The sequence below is a fragment of the Gorilla gorilla genome, chromosome 6 (genome assembly GCF_029281585.2).
Source record: "Gorilla gorilla gorilla isolate KB3781 chromosome 6, NHGRI_mGorGor1-v2.1_pri, whole genome shotgun sequence".
Lineage (NCBI taxonomy): Eukaryota > Metazoa > Chordata > Mammalia > Primates > Hominidae > Gorilla > Gorilla gorilla.
Window position 1 is genome coordinate 143008900 of NC_073230.2, and position 19327 is coordinate 143028226.

Here is a 19327-nt window from a genome sequence, read left to right on the forward strand (position 1 = left end):
AGACATAATGGCCTCTATTCTTAAACTCTTTAGCATGCATTTCCCAAGAAGAAAGACATTCTCTTATGTACCCATATCATTACCATATGTATTAGTTTTATGTTGTGGCCTTGTAACCAATTACCACTGTTGTCAATAGTCTTGGCCATTTGAGTCTGTCCTGACCTTTCCCCTGCTCTGTTCTTTATCACAAGGGAACTGACTTTGCAGGCAGCATTTCCTAGGTTCTTAGGGCAGTTACCTCAGGTCTGGGCTCAGCAATAGGAAGTGGTGATGAAAGATTTGGGGAAAAGGGCCAGGAGAGAGAGAGAGAGAGAGAGAGAGAGAGAGTGAGAGAGTGAGTGTGTGTGTGTTTAAATAAAATGTGATCAGATACAGCAAAGGTCTGCAGACCAATCCCTGAAACCATTTGTGATGTTTCGTTCATAATTGCATGAGGTCTGCTGAAAGCGCAGATTTTTTTTTTTCTTTTTTGCTTTCCTTTTAGTAGCTAACAGAATTCTTTAAAGACTAAATGGAGACAATTTTGAGCATCTTTGGCAAAATTTCCTTAAATGAATTCTTGTCAGATAGACCTTTTTAAAGATTGTAATTGTGTGGTAAAATTAAGTTAAATAGGTTTAACACTCCTGGCAAAATTACCTTAAATGAATTCTTGTCAGATAGAGCTCTTTAAAGATTATAAATAATTGTGTGGTAAAAATTAGGCTTAACAGGTTTAACATTCTTCTTTAGTTTCATAGGCTTCTATGTGAGCCTGTTGGCCAACTGATTTGGAAGGCAAGTCCTCAGATGGGATCCAGTACCCAAAACACTCAGTTTTGAGTTCTGATTTCTGCTCCTGGGTGTGTCAGATCATCTTTGAGCAATTGCCGAGTGCCTGTTACCTCTGAGTTTCTGTTACTTCACCTTCTGAAGACAATGTTAATTTACTGCCTGTTTCACTCAAAAATACATAGTGTCTTCATTAAATAATGTGTTATCATAATAAGCAGAAGATGAAGGGTACATAAAAATTCAGGCCTAGAAAGCGGAAATAATACTGTCCAGTTGCCAGGCAGCAGCCATTCAGGCTGCGAGGTCTTCTGCAGGGGACAAGTGACTGTGTCTTCCGCAAGCCTGAAGCCACCAGTCCAGACCAGCTTCAGGCCAGTGCGCCCATTGCCTCCCACCTTGGCACAAGTAACTAATACCCATGTCCTCCACTTTTATGTGCTGGGATTCCTGGCATGCCCATTTGAAAGTTCTCTCGTATGTGGTGAGATGTTCCGTTTTTCTCTTCACTAAAACGTGAAGTTGTTTTTTGGAGAACGTATGGACAGTATAGAAAAGCACAAAGCATGATACATTTCTGCAGTTGACATTTTGGCATATAGATATCCAACCTTTTTTCGGCTCATATATTTATTTATTTTCTTAATATCATACAGTACCTATAGTTGTATAAGTTTATTTTACACAACTGCATATCATAATGAAAAATAAGCTACACCAAACATTTTTCTATGTTACCAAGTTTTTTATATACATAATTCCTAATGACTTCATGGTTTTCCATAGTACAGATAGATCATAATTTAATAAATCAGAGGGATTGGAAAAAAATCTGTAGTCAAACAGCTAAAGCCATCCCTTTAAGGTTATTCTAACACATAAAAACCTTCCACCAAGCTCTTTGACACGCACAAATCCTCGAAGGAATGATTTTTTGTGTGAAATGGTTATAGCTGTCAATCACTTATTCTCTGTGTCATGGTTTCTGTGCTCTTTTCAGGTTGTTAGGGGGTGATTATGGATTCCTGTCAAATGAGATGTCTGCTGTGTATTCAACATGAAGCAGTTTGTATTTTTCTCAGTCTATTGCCCTCCTGTCTGAGGAGGTTAAGCAAATCCCAGTGAGCCAGAGGGAAATGGGATAGGCATCAAGCGCTGGCAGCACAAGGCAGACATGCCCAGGGCCCAAGATCCCCACTCAAGCAGATTAGACTTCTTACATAAATACATTTGTCTTAATTGTCACAGTCCACCTAGAGCTTCACCTAATATGCATAAAAATGGCTCCAAGCGTGGTTTTCAAAGCCATTTGCCCCCCACTGTTGCTTTTTCACCACCCAGCTCAGAGGCATTTTTTGTGTTATATCTATCACAGATGATTAAGGGGCTGGAAGAGTTGATATATAAGGGCAGATTAAGAAAACTAAATATTTGCAACCTGACTGAGTGACAGCCAAGGGAAATACTATAAATGTCTTCTGGGCTCAAATCACGGAGGAGACATTGTTTTGCTTTTCCTAGTAAGTGGATTTTAGAGCTATCCAAATTCAGAGAAAGTTTTCTTGGGATGACATCTCGTATGCTAATTAGATAAATGAGTCAGCTAGAAATTGCATTTAGCAGCTACTAACAGAAACTTGAAATAGCAGTGGCTTAAACAAGTAGGGTTTCATTTTTCTCTGCTATGACATGAAGCTCAAAAGCATTTTTATTGTCTGGGACTGCACTATTGCTCCATGATGGCATCAGTGCACCATTGCCCCACCATCTTTGGGCTCCATTATGCTTAGCACTGGCTTCCATACTCAAGGTCACCCGATGTTTGAGAAGAGCTACTGTAGCCCCGGTTGCCGTGGCTTCATTCCATTAAGAAAGAAGGCAAAAGAGTCTCTGCCAACTAAGATTGCTTAAGAGAGCTTCCTTGATGCCCATCTACTGATTTCAGTTTACATCTCACTGGCCACCACATCTGCAAGGGCAGGAAAACTTGGTGGGGTTTTTTGTTTTGTTTCATCTTAAGTTGGGCACATTGCTGACCCCAACAACATCAGGGTACTTTTACCAAGAACGCATGGGATAATGGATACTGGGTAGGCAGCTAATGGTTTCTGTCACAATAATTAACATCTTGAAAATTCTGATGAAAGTCTGGGCTGTAAGACGCTGTGGTTGGTATTTGTAAAACTAGCCCTTGATATGTAACATATTTCCTCCTGCTCACTCTTACCTAAATTCATTCATCATCCCACTAAATAAACTAGCCATCTCAACAGACCTAAGAATAATAACAACAATAGTTTTTACCAAGTGAAAACTGTTTGCACTGTGTTATGCACTTAAAAGCATCCCCTGAATGATTTGCCTTAAAATATTCTAAAGTGGTGATGGGGAGGCATAAATAAGGATAAATGGAATAAGACTTCCATGAGTTGCTAATAGTTGAAGCTGGAAGACAGTTACATGGGGGTTTGTTATACTCTTCTTTCTACTTTCATAATTACTGAAATTTTCCCAATGAAAAGCTTTAAAAATCACATTTAATCCTTACATTACTTCATATCAGGTCAGTTCTTTTACCTCTAGATAATAATGCTTGGAGTTAAGCAGTGTCACACAACAAACAAGTGGCAGATTCAGTATTCAAACCTGGGTTTATCTCACTCTGAAGTCTGTGTCCCACCCTTGCCACTCAAGGAAAACACTTTTCAGACAAGCAGCCTGGGCATCACCTGGAAATCAGTTAGAAATGCAGAATTCAGGGCCCCACCCCAAGACCTTTTCCAAGCCCCTCAGATCAGATTGGTTCACACCCACATTCCATGCGCTCGGTTCACTGCTCTTCATTGCCTCAACATCAACTGTGACGTTTCCTTTAAAAAAGATAACCCTCGGCTAAAATAAGGAGGCTAGTCGTGACTCATTACTTGGTAGGATAAACATTTTAGATAACGATTTGATTCACAGCAGTTGTTTCTTTCAACATTGGGCATCTGCTGTAGTGCTGGGCACTAAACACCTATGTGTCAATTAAGCATCTTTCTGACTATGTGTCAACAATTTTTATTAATCACTGCATGCTTGAAACTTAATTTGGCTTGTTCTAGTTAAATTAAGCCCTTGCTTCTTCTCACGTAAGGTGTGTGAGATTTTAAAAGCCTTGGGTCTTACAGAAAACTCTCCAGGTGCCTATTTCAACCTCCTCCAGCATCAGCTCTGCTTACCCACCTGTGAGTAACTTTCTTGATTTTTTTTCACCTAACATTCTCAGTCATCTTTTTTGTTTTGTTTTGTTTTTTTGGAGACAGAGTCTCATGCTCTGTTGCCCAGGCTGGAGTGCAGTGGCACGATCTCGGCTCACTGCAACCTCCGCCTCCCGGGTTCAAGTGATTCTCCTGCCTCAGCCTCCCGAGTAGCTGGGGCTGCAGGTGCATGCCGGCACGCCCGGCTAATTTTTTGTATTTTAGTAGAGACGGGGTTTCACTGTTGTTGCCCAGGCTGGTCTTGAACTCCTGAGCTCAGGCAATCTGCCTGCCTCAGCCTCCCAAAGTGCTAAGATTACAGGCTTGAGCCACCGCGCCCGGCCCTCAGTCATCTTTTCTAATTTTAGCCCTCTTCCTTTTTAAAAGGAAAGAGAGCTGTGGAAATTAGGAAGCCTGAGTCCTAGCTTTGCCACTCATGTGTCAGGTAGGCGGAACAGTTAACTGTTGGAGCCTCCAGTTCTTCATCTCCACAGTGGCTGAGCTATATGATCTCAGGTCCCTTCCAGCTTCATCCTTTGTAACCCCCTGTAACTTGATTTTTCAACCCCGCCCTGCCCCCTGCAAAACATTTTGAAGATATTGGGCTCTGCGTGAAACCCACTAGATTATATTTTTCCAGTCAGTAAAAGGATCCCAGCATTGATTTTTTTAACTGGTTTCTTTTTCCAAATGCCAAATGCCTTAATACTTTACTTTATGTGTGTTGGATCCTTTTTAGAACAACTAAGTAAATGAATAAATGAAGCCTGTCTTCCATCTCAGTTGTAACCTCCTCTTTTAAAGAGGCTGGATCTTCTTTGCTTTTGAACATTATTCAATATTTTCTAGGTGCCAGATTAACTTGGTTATTTTATTTTCACTACAATAAACTGTAAACCATGTACATATTTAACACCCTAAGCTGTTTATCAACTTCTATAGCATAAGAGGCAAGGAAAACACCTACAGGAGAGCAGTATAGACGCCATCCCCAGGAACCGTCACTGTATAAATCAGGCCCATACTGGTCCCTGTTGAAGGCACAATCATTGGAGTCACTTATTTCTTCTTCCAAGAACTTTTTCCCCTATCAGAATCATGTTAAGCAGGCATGTGATAGTTGTCTCACAAAGTTAAACCTAGGAAAAAGAGCACGCTGTAAAATAGTGCTCATGTCAGTCCTTGTGCTAGGTGTGCCTAAAACAGTGTTGCCTGGTCCTACCTTTTCCATGCTGTATATATGAAGTGTGTTTCCGATTTGCTTTTCAGGGCAGCTTTTGGCAAGGAGTCTGAAGTTCTTATTGGGAACCTGGGTGATAAATTAATCCCTCCACAAGACATCCTTCGTGACGTCAGTGACCTCAAAGCCTTGGCCAACATGCATGAAAGCCTGGAATGGTTGGCAAGTCGAACAAAGTCAGCTTTCTCCAATCTTTCTACATCCCAGAGTAAGTATCTAGTAGGAAGCTGTTGTGGGGACAATTGAGGAACTAGACTGAATGCGTTCATTGAAAGATGAGAGTGTACACTGGTCACCGTATGGGGGCGTGTCCCAAGTTGTCAGAAGATCCTGGTTAGAATTCTGCTTGTGTTGCACCTCTTGCACTTTGTGATTCTGGGAAAGGAACTAATCTTGGTTTCCCTGTGTGGAATGTGGGAATCCAGGAAAGGCCCATGTTAGTGTGGCTTGATATTAACATAGCCTTAGAAACATAAATTCATCTAGGATTGAGCCATTATGTCTCAAGAATAGAAAGCAATACCTTTTTTCCTCCTTACAACAACTTCTCAAGGGCAGAAACTGTCTCGGAGCTCAGGGCTGTATGCACGGCTGACATTCTCATTTTACTTGACATGAAGCTAATCTTTTTATTAGTCATAGAAGTGATTAAGGTGCTACAAAATAGAGTCAGTGAAGACAACAATTATTCTGGAAAAAAGATGGCTAAGAGATAGCAATTACAGATGTCAAAGAAATTAAGGAACAGAACATGAAATTAGGGGGAACCTCTTTTTCTATGAAGGACCAATGACTTAGAGAAAAATAATTTGAAAACTTTAGGGCACATAAACTTTAATAACTATAAAATTATATTTAAAGCATTACTTCAGCAGTATGTATAACACAGTTAAAATAGAGACAAAGAAAACATGATATGAAGAAGGCATAAAGGAAAAGGCAGATTTATTCTTTATTTGTTGAGACAGTCTCACTCTGTTGCCCAGGCTGGAGTGCAGTGGCACAATCTCAGCTCACAGCAACCTCTGCCTCCTGGGTTAAAGCGATTCTCATGCTTCAGCCTCCCGAGTAGCTGGGATTACAAGTGTGCACCACCACACCTGGTCTCAAACTCCTGGGCTCAAGCGATCCACCTGCCTCAGCCTCCCAAAGTGCTGGGATTACAGGCGTGAGCAACCACGTCCAGACCAAAAGACAGATTTAGATGTGTGAATGGAGAGATAGAAACAGGATAGAAAAAGCAAAAGAAACAGCAGGAAGGATAAGGAAGCAAAATCACCTGTGAATTTAATATTAGGGCTATTAGACAGTTATTAGAAAGAAAACACATTATTTGGACTGTACATGTCAGAGTGAGCTTTTTTTTAATCACTGTCATTTGAGAAGGTATTATTACTTGATTAACCATGTTTCCAGCCTAGAGATGGAAAGGTGTGGATTAAATTCACAGAGTAAATTATTCGCTTATCCTCTAAGAGTCTAAGGAACCCCTTGAGTGATCACTACTTGTATGGCCTCATGCTGATTCTCTGCCTATCCCAAGGGCCATTGCAGGGTGGGAAGAAGGGACTGAAGCAGTGGGCTTCAGAGGGAGATCATAGAATCTGCACCAGAAATCTCCTTGAAATATTACTGCATATTTATACTTTTATTCTTATGTCTTTTATTGAAAATACTACTTATTTTTGAGACAGTCTTGCTGTATTACCCAGGCTAGTCTTGAACTTCTGGCTTTAGGTGGTCCTCCCATTTCAGCCTCCCAAGTAGCTGGGACTACAAGCATGCACCACCATGCCCAACTCTAAAAGACTGCTTTTTATCTGATGATGAAATTATACAAGTTTATTCTCAGAAATCTATAAGAATAGAAAATGTGTCTACCAATTAAGGATAGTTTGGGCACAGTATTACTTTTGAGCAGATTTTACATAAGGAGTTATCCGTAAAGGCCCCTTTAACTTTATAATCCCATAATATCAGGCAGTTCTATTACAAGCAGCAGTTTAAATTATCCATTTTGTCTCCCAAACCCACTCTGCTCCCTTCTCCCCTCTAGAAAAAAGTCAGAAAGAACTAATTTTTTCTTTGCTAATTGCAAAATGAGCAGCTCTAAAAAAGGGGCCACTTGCCTCTTTTCCTAGTTTTCTTTGACTTGCAAATGCAGAGCTGCTTAGTTAGTTTATTTAGTAATGTTTGGAAGGGGTGCTCTCATTTAGTATGCCATTAGCATCTAATATTTAATGCTACAATCTCTTATTTCTAATGACATACCATTCTAGATTTCTATTCTGCCCATTCTAAAAGGGCTTCACAAAGCGAGATAGTACATAACCTCTGTAGCAAGCCACTGAGTGATTCACACAGGCTAACCTGGCATCAACTGTTTTCAAAAGGAGAAAGATGCATTCTGAGTTATGCTTAACTTTGTAATTGCACAATTTAGCTGTTGTGTTCATGTCACTGAAAGTACCCAGTAAAGTTGATGTCTAATTCATGCCTATAATCATCTCTGTTATTCTGACAAAGATCTCATCTACCACGCCTGTTAATCCTTTGCCTCATGTGCTCAGTTCCATTTTATAATATAAGTTGTACCCTCTCAGTTCCTTGCAGGGTGATTATTCCACCCAGTGAGTGATTTAAGTAACTGTCAGCATTTTGAGGATCAGTGCAAAACCCAAGTGAACTGTAATCACTACTTATGGTGTCTGCTAAAACAAAGCATCAAGCAAGCCTGGTTTATCCTACTAACAGCAAGCCTGGCTCACCCCCACTTATGTGCTCTTTGAATTCCCAGGAGAGATGCCCATTGATGTTTATAATTTGAACAAAGCAGGGGATTCTCTGATAATGGCTTACTTTGATTGCCCTATGTCAATGTGACTCTAGAAGGGGAACAAGGGGACAGCTTTTTATTATTATTTTTTTTTTGAAAAGTGAACCAAATGATTACTGCAACAAAAGTGTTTCCAAGTCTGGAGACTAGAGAACATGAGGAAAATGCTCAGCAGGATGGGAAGAACTCAAGATAAGAAGGTCTTCAGTTTATTTCTTGTTCCACATTCTGTTAACTATTTGGTATGGTAAAGGCCATGTTTTATTAAGCTTAAGAAGCTATTGCTGTGATAGGGTGGAAAAAGTTTGCAGAACATTATTTTCTTTCTTTTTTTCTTTTTTTTTTTTTGAGATGGATTCATGCAGTGGCGCGATCTCGGCTCACTGCAACCTCTGCTTCCCGGGTTCAAGCGATTCTCCTGCCTCAGCCTCCCTAGTAGCTAGGATTATAGGCGCCCACCACCACGCCTGGCTAATTTTTTGTATTTTTAGTAGAGGCAGGTTTCACTACATTGGCCAGGCTGGTCTCGAACTCCTGATCTCGTGATCCGCCCGCCTCGGCCTCCCAAAGTGCTGGGATTACAGGCATGAGCCACCGCGCCTGGCCGAAAATTATTTTCATAGTAGAATATCTCTTCAGATAGGACAGTAGGAGTCTCATCCACCTGAACATTTCATGTCAGGTATTACATTTAGAAGAAAGTAGAGAAAAAAGTTCTACGTTTTAGTGGCAGAGCATGGCTGGCTATACATTGTTCAGGAGGTTAAAACTGATTATTTTTTTCCTAAGGTAATTTTTTCATCTCTTTTAGTGTTTGCCTAAATGTTTCTCTATCTCCTTTAGACATAAAAGGGTCTCCTGGTTGTATCTAGCTCCTGACCACACCAAAGGTACCGCTCTTGCATTTGCCCTACCACACAGTACACAGTTCCCTGTTCCTTCTCCTCTGGTATTCTCCCCTCAGTCTTCCTGACACTGTTTCTACTTAAGATTCTTTCAGTTGAAAGTCACAGACTTAACTGAAGGAAAAAGAATGCATTGACTCATATAGCTGATAAATCAAAGGACTTCAAGAGTGGCTGGATCCAGAAGTTCCCAAAATATCGTCAGGTCCCAGGCGTGCTTACACACCTGCTCGCTCGCTCTCTCTCTCTCTCTCTCTCTCTCTCTCTCTCTCTCTCTCTCTCTTTCCCCCACACCCCACCCCGGTCTCAGCCTCCCATCCCTATCCCTAGAAGACCCTTACATTCAGGACCTGCTTTAACAGATGTGCTTTCAGTGCAAGGAAGGTGAGCAGGAGCATATTTAGCCTTGGGCATTCAGGATCTAAGTTTCTACATGTTTTCCTGCATTAATCACAATTTCAACCTTGTAATAAAGGCACAAATAATGCTGGCTCTTTGTAATGCCTGCTGTTTGTAAGATCCCTAAATAAACACTCCAAAATTGTTATCATTAAGAAAATTCTCAGAACAAAATATGACCTACATAAAAGTTGTTAAGACTATTTTTCAGTTTAACAGTAGTGATTTTGTTTTGCATCTTATCCTTTTGTTTTGAAGATGGATTGTTTTTAAAAATAGGCTACACAGAATTTGAAGGAGGCTCAAGGGCTTATTTTGTCTCCATGGCTTCCTTAGGGAGGCCCTTCTCTCTATCTTGGATTCTGTAAAAATCTCTGGGATTAGAGATTCTACAACCTCCTTGATTATATATTCTACTCCATACCATCTAGGAAGTCATTTTTTTTTAAGTGAAGCCCCTGTGCTTCAGTCTAAACCTCATTCTTCTTTTGTACTCTCTTCACAAATTAAATAATTACTATTAATGGCTATTTTCTCTATAAAATACTGTAATGCATCCAAAAATATTTCCGTGGCCTTGTACTTCCCTATCTCTGGATTTTAAAGATTTTTGGGCCTGTGACAATTCCAGTCTGTGAGTCAAGGACACACAAACCTTGTAGGATTAGGAGCCCCTATCAGGCATAAGTTCACTCTCTTGGACGATGATTTGGCTGTTGGCTTTTGTGAATGTGGGGCTTAGGGTAGGATCTTTGACACCAGGCTTACCCACTCCAGCTCTCTGAGTTCCCGTTGCTGAAGTTCTTGCTAAGTCCACATACATGAATAATAAGAGTAAGAAAAACCATGCCCTAGTCTTTTTCAGTCTGAGCAACCACAGAGTTAAACATTCTTCTAATTTTTTGGGGAAATAAATCTCATAATTTTGGTTGCCAAAATTGGTTTGTGAATTGCAGTATTAGTTATATAATTATTTATATACTTATTTCTTACAGGTAAATTGTTGTTAGGCATCTTAGAAATCATCTGGTCTAACTCAGTCATTTTGCATATGAGGAAATTAAGGTCTCAGGGTGGTTATATCACCTGTCTGTGCCAAACTGAGATGGAGCAGGTCTTCAGATTCCCAGTTTAATTTTCTTTCTACTACGTCAGTTAGAGCCACTAATTGGACCGTTCATGCCGTATTCCTATTAAACCATTCCAGCAGGGTGGGCATATTTCATTTTAATGGAAGCACTTTAATGCTTACAAGCAAGTCGTGGTCATTTCTGATCATTTTCTTGTGCCTAAACAGAATTTCTACACCTAAATATATGGAATTATTGTACAAACCCCTCTTGAATTTCATCTTACTTGCAATAAAACATTTCTGTAATTTGCCACTATTTTTGTTTTGCAAGTATTTTCTAAGTTAGAAACTCCATCTGTCTTGTTATCATGCCGTGTAATATATTCTAGATATTGCATTGCCCTATACATTAGCCACTAGCCCTGTGTGGCTATTTAAATTTAAATTAATTAAAGTTAAAAATGTAGTTCCTCTGTCATACTAGCCATGTCTCAAATGCTCAGTGGCTGTTATATTGGACAGTATAGGTATAGAACACTTTCATCATCACAGAAAGTTCTGTTGGCCAGTGCTGTAGATCATCACTGAGGTCATTGATAAAGGTTAAAAATAATGCCAGTCCATATACTTAGCCTTTGAAAGATACTTGAAATGCCTACCTAGTTCTATCAAAACATGGTGAACTACTTTAATTGTCCAGCCTCAGATCACATGTACCCTCCTGATGAAGGTTGATGTTTTTGGCTCTGCATTATCAAAATTTCTCCTATTGATGTTAACTAATGCTAAAGGGAAAAGGTTTCATGATCAAATAGACTTGGAAAATATTAAAGCACATTAAATATAATTCAATACCAGAAAACCTCTAAAATCTTTACTATATTAACCAGATAATTACAGCAGTGGAATGTTTCTTAAACTTACTTTTCAGTGAAATTCTGTTGTCCCAGCGTATCTCACAGGGCTTTTTATCCATGAAACAACTTCTGGGTGACACTGCCCGATGCTATATTTATGTAATTTGTTTAGAATATTTTATTTCTCCCGGCACCATCAGTCTCAGGGCAGATGTTCCACTATTGCGGGAACTTAATTTCATATTATTGGCAAATTTGCATACCATCAGATGACTTATTTTGCAATTTGGTTATTTGATTATTTGATTCATTTAGTGATTTTTAGAAATGTTCAAGTCAACCCATATAAAATAACCATGGTTTCCCTTTCCACCTGTTTCAGGCTTGGCTACTACTATAGTGACCCTTTTCCAGTCATTGTGCTTTTCTCACAATTCTCAAAGATTCTAGCTGCAATTTTATAACACACCCCAATTCATGCAATAATGTCAATATATCCATGGTGGGGGTCCTGGGATTGATTTATGATAAAAATTTTGTTGTATAATATTTTTAGATTTAGTGTAAAGTTGCAAAGATATTACAGATAATCTCCTTAGCTCTCTCATCCAGTTCCCCTATTGTTAATATATTAGTATGATACATATGTTACAAGTAATGAATCAATATTGATACATTATTATTAATGAAAGTCTATACTTAGTTCAGATTTTCTTAGTTTCTCCCTGATCATCTTTTTCTGTTCTAGGATCTCATCCAGGATATATCACATTTATACCACAGTTTTCCCATATCACAGTTATCACATATATCACATAGTGATGTCTCCTTAGGCTCATTTAGACTGTGACAGTTTCCTAGACTTTCCTTGTTTTTTGTGACCTTGAGAGTTATAGGAATTCTGGTTGGGTATTTGTAGAATCTTCTTCAATCTGGGTTTATCTGGTGTCTTTTCCTGATTAGAGTGGGCTTGTGGGTTTTCAAAAGGAAAACTATGGAGGGGAAGTACCATTCTCATGAAATCACATCAAGAGTGCATATCATCATTGTAACTGATTACTGATGATGTCTGGGATTGATTTTGTGCCTCCAATTTGTGTAGTCCTCTCTAGGCAGTTCCTTCCAAATTTTGGATTGACTCTCCACTTTCCGACTACAAATTGCTTATCTTTCTAGTGGCTATTTTTTTAACATGATAGAAGCATCTTATTATAAGCCCAATGTTTGGATGAGTTGAATACTTGCTAAGAAAAGTGGTTGTCTACCTTAAACAATTATGCAGTTGATAATGGATTATAATCTTGTGGGTCTGAAAGACTCTGTGGGAGGAGCTGTTTTTTAATACCTTGAGCCACTTGACTAAGGCCTGTAGCTACCTTTTGGTTGCTACATGTGCTAAACATCCCTTAATAAATGTATACAGCCATATTAATTTCAAACAAAACCATGCTGACATTAAAAGAGTTTAACTAAATTTCTTCACTAAAAATAAAGTCTTATTTTAACCCATTTTAATTAAACTGTAATGTGCAATGTTGACTCAAAACCCATTCACAAGTGGAACTCGCTTCCTGAGATAAGTCCTTTTAGAGTAGAATACCTCATAATACCGAGCTGCACATCAGTTATAATCAGTTAGAGAGCTGTAAAAATACTGATGCAGAGATTTTGATGTAATTGTTCCTAGGTATGACATGGGCAACAGGCTACACCCCAGACCAATCAAATCAGAGGCAGAGAAACCTATGTTGTAAAGGAATGGTTTTCAGCCTCATCGCATTAGAAATGCCTGTGCTTTTTAACATATCCCCAGGCAATTTTAACAAACAACCAAGGTTGAGAACCACTGATTTAGAGCTCCTAAAAATTTCTTCTTTAATTTCTGTCACTCTCTATATTTGGGAAATGCTTTGTAATTATTTTGCCAGTTCTTCTATCCTCTGGAGCTTGAGATTAACGTGATTTCCCATTTTACAGAGAAGAACTGTAGGCATGGAGATACGGTACTTCGTGTCCATGCCAGTCGGGACCACAACCTTGCTTAGCAGTTGTTAGCTAAACTGTCACCCAAATCTGATTAACAACAAAAACGTTCCTCTTACACTTTTCAAGCCGGCTAAATGAGAAGGGCACAAGGAATCTGTGTCTCTCAACACAAAAGGCTGCAATTGCCAAACCGATGGAATGAATGTAGATATGTCATTGAAAATAAATGGAAAAGTCCGAGGTGTCGGTCCACCCCCATCCCCCAACTGCACAGTTGCGCAATATTCCAGCATGTTTTTTATGCATTCCCGATGGTGACTTAATATTTTCTATGAGATGGAATGTGAATATTCTCATGCTAGAACTCACTATCATGGACTCTTTGTGCCTTAATAGTAAATGAAAAATAAAATGCAAATCCCCCAGCTGTGTTTTTCTGCCTTGGCACAAATGAAAATAAAAATTTCCCTACCCAAGATCTCGTGGGAATCTGTCATGTTTCAGGTTTGCTTTTGTCAGACCATTAAGCCGGAGTTTTCCTTGTCATAATTTCATCTGATTCTTTTTAATTAGAACTCTATGTGTGGTAATTCCTCTCCCGCTTCAGTATTTACAAGTTTCAAATATTTGTTGACTGTTATCAGACAGTTCCTCCTCAGCCTACCTTACATGTTTAGTTTCTCTAATCACCTTTCTGTGGTTAGACTTTCCATGACCTTCATCGTTTTTCATTCTTAGTAGTTGTCATTTTCCTAAGCTGACTCTCATATTGTGGCTTCATTTCTGTCGTTCTTCTTTTATTGATGATACCTTCCAAATTCATTGCCATTGGTTGATTTCATGATCATGCTATTGACTAAGAAAATTAATTTACCATTGGTATTGTATTTTGTTCATGAGCTTCCCACCCCCTGCCTGACTCTAAATATATTTTGGCCTTATCTGATTAACATTACTTGTACTTCTGTTGAGCCTTTCTCTCTTTTAAAAATAATGTCCAAATATATTTCCATGTTGTGCTCAATGTCTCAACTAATGTTTTGTAGGAACAAAAGCACCAACTGATAATTGTATGATGATCCAGTTTTGTTCATTTTCAGTCTTAAATGTACTCTGCTTATATTTACAAACTTGTTGAAACTTATCATAATGAAGAAAGAATTGTGTGGAAAGCCGCTGTGCTTAGCGTGTTCACCTGATTATTCTTAGCTGTCTTCTGAAATCTACGTTATTGCTAGGAATGGAGATGCTGCTTATTCTTTTATTTTCTAAGTAATACCATCTAGACCTCTCTGTCTCCTTCTGTTTATCGTGCAAGCTTCAGACTGACCCCAGTGGGGTTCCCCGTGTTCCCTGGTTTTGAGCACATTTGAAATTGCTGATAACACAAGAGTTACCCCTTTTTTAAAACATATCTACTCTCGTTTTCCCTTTCCTGTCATTGAGTGTCCTCCCTTGGCTCCCCAATCATGGTTACTTTTGACTCTCCTCACATAGCCTTGTCTTCCTATTAATTCATAGAATCTTTGTCATTCTTCTTCCTTAGTCTAGGAGACATATAGCACATATTTGACTTTGAAGTCTGACAAACTTAAGGACAAATCAGGCAAGTTAGGGTATAACCAGGGTGAAACTATTTGGCCTGTCCAAGCTAAATAGGTCTTCTCACCTGTTAAATACAAATAATGATGCGTACTCATTGGGTTGCTCTAACTATTAAATGATCTGATGAACTTGAAGTTCTTAGCAGTGTGTGATACACAGTGGGGCTCACTATGGGGTTTCTGGGCTTCCTACCATGAATCTTATCCCTGGAGCTCTCATTCATTGTACTGGGTCTTCCTCTTCCTCCTGCCCCTTCAGGCTTCTCTTTTATCTCAAGTTGTGTGGTTGCTTTCAAAACTGTTAATATGTGTGTTCCTAAATCATTTCCAGTAAATCATGGCTCTCACTCACCAGAGCTCCCAAAATGTTTCTGAGGTCATGGAAGTGTGTCTGAGAATGGGCCTGCATTGGAGGGCCTACAGGTGCTCATCTGAGAAGCCAGGGTTGAATTTGAAAAAGGCACCTTTTGTTCTTCAAAACTACGAAAACAAGGCTCAGCTATTATTGAAAAACATGCCAAATCCAACCACAATTCCCTCTGTCAATCAGCTAGTCGTTAGTAGAGTTCATTGTCCTGTGCTGATTAGAAAGCAGTACCCCACCCCCCTCCGTAAGGAGGTGATTATCAACTCTGGAGCTACAGAAGGCTAGTGCTGTGGGCATTTCAATGTAATTATGGAGTTCTAAGTACTTGCCCATAAAAACTTATGTGGCTGTTTCTTTGGAAATGCCAACATTTGTACCCATAAGGGAAATATTTTATTAAAATATGATAATATCATGGATGCTTAAGTGTGGTGGCTGGAAGCTGCCAGCTGAATGATTTTATCTTCAAGCAAAACTATAAAATGGGAACAAGAAGAAGAAACATAAATGAAAAAATCTCTGGGAAAGAGGAGAGACAGAAGGAGTTAGAAAGCAAGAGAAGGCTCTAAAATGGCATGCTGAAATTGCAAAGCCAGACAGAGAAGATGGTGGAAATACAGAATCACCAGAGCCTGAGCCGATACCCAGCACAGCAGAGAGGAGGAGCGGCTGCTGCAGCAGAGTGACTTGAACAAGACATCTGAGTGGACTGATTTGGTTGCCACACAGAACCACGAGTTCCAATGAGGAGCAGTGGAAGACTGTACCTGAAGGCGCTGATTGTGCTATTCAATCTGGCCTCTTATCTAGAAAAACCCTTAGACACTTGGGTGCTTTAAAACCTGGGATTAGCCCAGGAACCAGTGTGAAATCATGACTTAATGAACTCCTCACCAGAGAAAGAGTGTGTCTTTCCATTCTTCACCCTTGAAACTAAGTTTAGATCTACAAAATGCAGTGGGTAAGGGAGACAAATCCTGACAGGGAAATCCAAAAGAAGATGGAGGGCTGGCCGAAGTGACATGGAAGGACTCTCCATTACTTGGTGGGATTGATTTTAGAAAAATGTTCTAAGTATAAACTGGATGTGCTTTTTTTCAAACAGCTTCCTTATTAATCAATAGTGCATAAAGACTTCTTCCAGACAGCCCAGGAAAATGTAGCAAAGGGGCGAGATGTGCGAATCGTATGTGTGTAACAGCCCCAAAGGATACAACGGTAATGATAATAGACTCAACATTCAGATTACATTTCAGACTTTCAAGAACCTTTATAACCACTCATTCTTAATCTCTTATCCCTGCCTCAAGCCGTAGTTGACAGACCAGCCTTTATATTCTCAGTTTTACAAGGCATGATCGTGAAATGCAAAAGTTTGGCAGTTTCCCAAGGTCAAAATCAGTCAATGACAAAAATCCAGACCACATCTGTCTGTTCTCAGAGTGCAGACCAGAGTGTCTGGAAAAACAACATAATCACCTATTACGAGTTACGAGTGACAGAGTTACAAGCACACCAAACCAGCGTGCCTTTGTTTCCCCACGGAGGCAATGCTGTCGTTCAGCCATCTCCCAAAGCTACAGCAGCAAGGCGAATGCAATGCTGTGTGCCTAATATAAATGGTATTGAATAATACACTTTAAAAGGAGGAGTGGGGAAAAGTGAGCTTAACATTATTTTACTCTCTTTCAGAAGCTGAGATTTAAAAGCTGCACCTCTTACCCCCAAAGGACCTATTTTGGAACCAAATTTGGTAGTCATGCATTCAGGGAGAGGTTCTCTTATTATCTTAAATTCAATACTGTGATTTATATTAAATATTGTAAATTATACAATAAAAGATTTCCTTCTTCATATGGGTACAGAGATAGATCAGGTATGGGTCTCTAAGGCACAGTGTTCCTTATTAATGGTAGTTAATTCTGTGTACTAACATCTTTGAGCTCTGGTCGTTGAATCCTAGGTGGATTTGACTAGAGTTCTTAACCAACATTTTAATCCAATTTTTATGAAAGGAAGAGTAATGAGGACTTTTCTGTAAGACTGATGAAAAACCTAAGTATCTTTACAGAAGCCAAGAATATCTGATCAGATTCTTCAAGGAAGCAAAAATCCTGTAAATGTCAGAAAGATGTTACGTGCTGGAAAACCCCTTTGGTCAAATTCATCTAAAGAAGGTACTATTTGTAGGTGACTTTTCAGCAAGTCTGTCAAAAGCTTCTTGCTACAGATAAAAATTCAATAACCTTTCACTGTGGATGTGCCACAATTATCACTAATTTAAAAACAGTCCCTCTAATAGAGTATTTTATCATGCTGGACAGTCTCTGCATTGTTCATTATTTAGTGTTTGCTAAGCTGATGGCACTTCCACCACACTTTTCTTATCTCTACTTCTTCAGAATTGGATTTTATATTTCCAAACCAGCCAGATATGACAGTCATTTTCTTCTCTCTTGTCTTTTAAGAAATGCAAACTTGATTTTTTTTTTAACAATCACCACTTAAAAGATTAAAGTTGTTGGAAATGTCTGTATTAACTAGCATTGGGATGTGCAGTAAGGCCTATTGCATTTTAATTGCAACTGGGGTCTTCCCTTCTTCTTTTTTGTTCTTTCTCTTTTCCAATACATGTGTTTTCTCTATCTCTTTGGAACTCCCCATTCTGCTAAAACACACAGTGTATGGCAAAGATGAGGTATTATGAAGCCTGATGTAGTTAGAAGACAAGGCAAGGAGAGTATTATCAGAATTATTATATTATAGAACCTCCAAAAGGTGGTGATAAATGGTATAAGTAGATCTTTCAGTAAATATAGACTGTCTTTATATGAGAAACTTCCTGAAAGGAAAATGATAAAGTCATTATCCTGACACCCGAGGGATACATGCCACTTCAAACAACATCTCTTTCTATCTATAGCTCATTATTGAAATTTTTAACTATTTTAAGACTGAAAAGATTCTACTAGCTGTGATTCTGAAAGATTTTAAAAGATCTGTATACTTTACCCAAGCTTTGGACCACGATAAGACAGCCACACATCTTCTGTCATTGGGAACTCTCTCCTTAAGCCTCAGGGCATCTTCTGTCATTGGGAACTCTCTCCTTAGGCCTCAGGGTCTGCTCCTCTGTCCAAGAGAGTCTCTCCCAATTTTCAGGGAAGTATAGAACTTCGTTCAAGAAGTTTGATGATAAGATTTTGACCTTTTAGGGGTACAGTCTTTCAATAGTGATATCAGAATGCTGAAAAAGATTGTGTTAGAAAATCTCACCAAAATATTCATTTTAAGATTTATGGATTATTGTTGTAAGCATCAAACAGAAATAGCGTTGTAGCCAGTCTTCATACATTAATAATAAGGGCTGCCCTTTAGGATTGGCTTTACAAAGAAAAATATTTGCTCAAACTTTACCCAGAGACAGGAGATGCCTGTCACGTCTGCTTCTAAAAGAGGGAGTGTGACTAAAAATCCACCATCTTATTACTTGTTTAATGGTACCACAAGTCCAATTAACGCGTTTGTTCAAGCCAACAGCCTTTTAGCTTTTCACAGAAATCTTGGAAGTGTGCTAGAGAAACACCCCCACAAAAAGGTTTTGCATATGCTGCTGTATCTGCCTCTCTCCAGGAAGCAGAGCATGGGTCACTGACAGACAGATGGCTGCCACAAGCGCCACCAGCGGCCGGAAACTCCTCCCACCAGCTCCCATTCCCGCAAAACAAATGAGGAGGGGTGCTTTTCTTGAATGCTGTGGCTGGACTTTCTCTCCCTTGACCCAGCCCTACCCATGGAATACCAAGGCAACCTCAACATCTGTCACACTCCTGCCTTAATTCTATTCCTCAGCACCAGCATAACTCAATAGAGGAGTATGGGCTTGTCCTTGGACAAGGTACTTGACATTGCTGATGATGTCGTCTGTATTATAAATCCCTCATAGGTTATTTGGAGGCTAAGGTCAACTAACGTATACACAACACCTGGTACAATGCCTGCAAACAGTGATCACGTGATAAATAGTAGTTTCTTCTGCTCCTTCTTT

The 19327-nt window shown here is 39.3% G+C and overlaps 1 protein-coding gene across 1 annotated transcript in view; it reads left to right on the forward strand.

Annotated features, from left to right (window-relative positions):
* Window positions 1–19327, forward strand: part of EXOC4 (exocyst complex component 4) — an 804715-nt gene that overhangs the window by 671088 nt on the left and 114300 nt on the right. The window contains exon 14 of the mRNA XM_019031456.4: window positions 5283–5461. Coding sequence (XP_018887001.1) covers window positions 5283–5461 — 179 coding nt within the window. The remainder of the gene's footprint in view (window positions 1–5282; window positions 5462–19327) is intronic.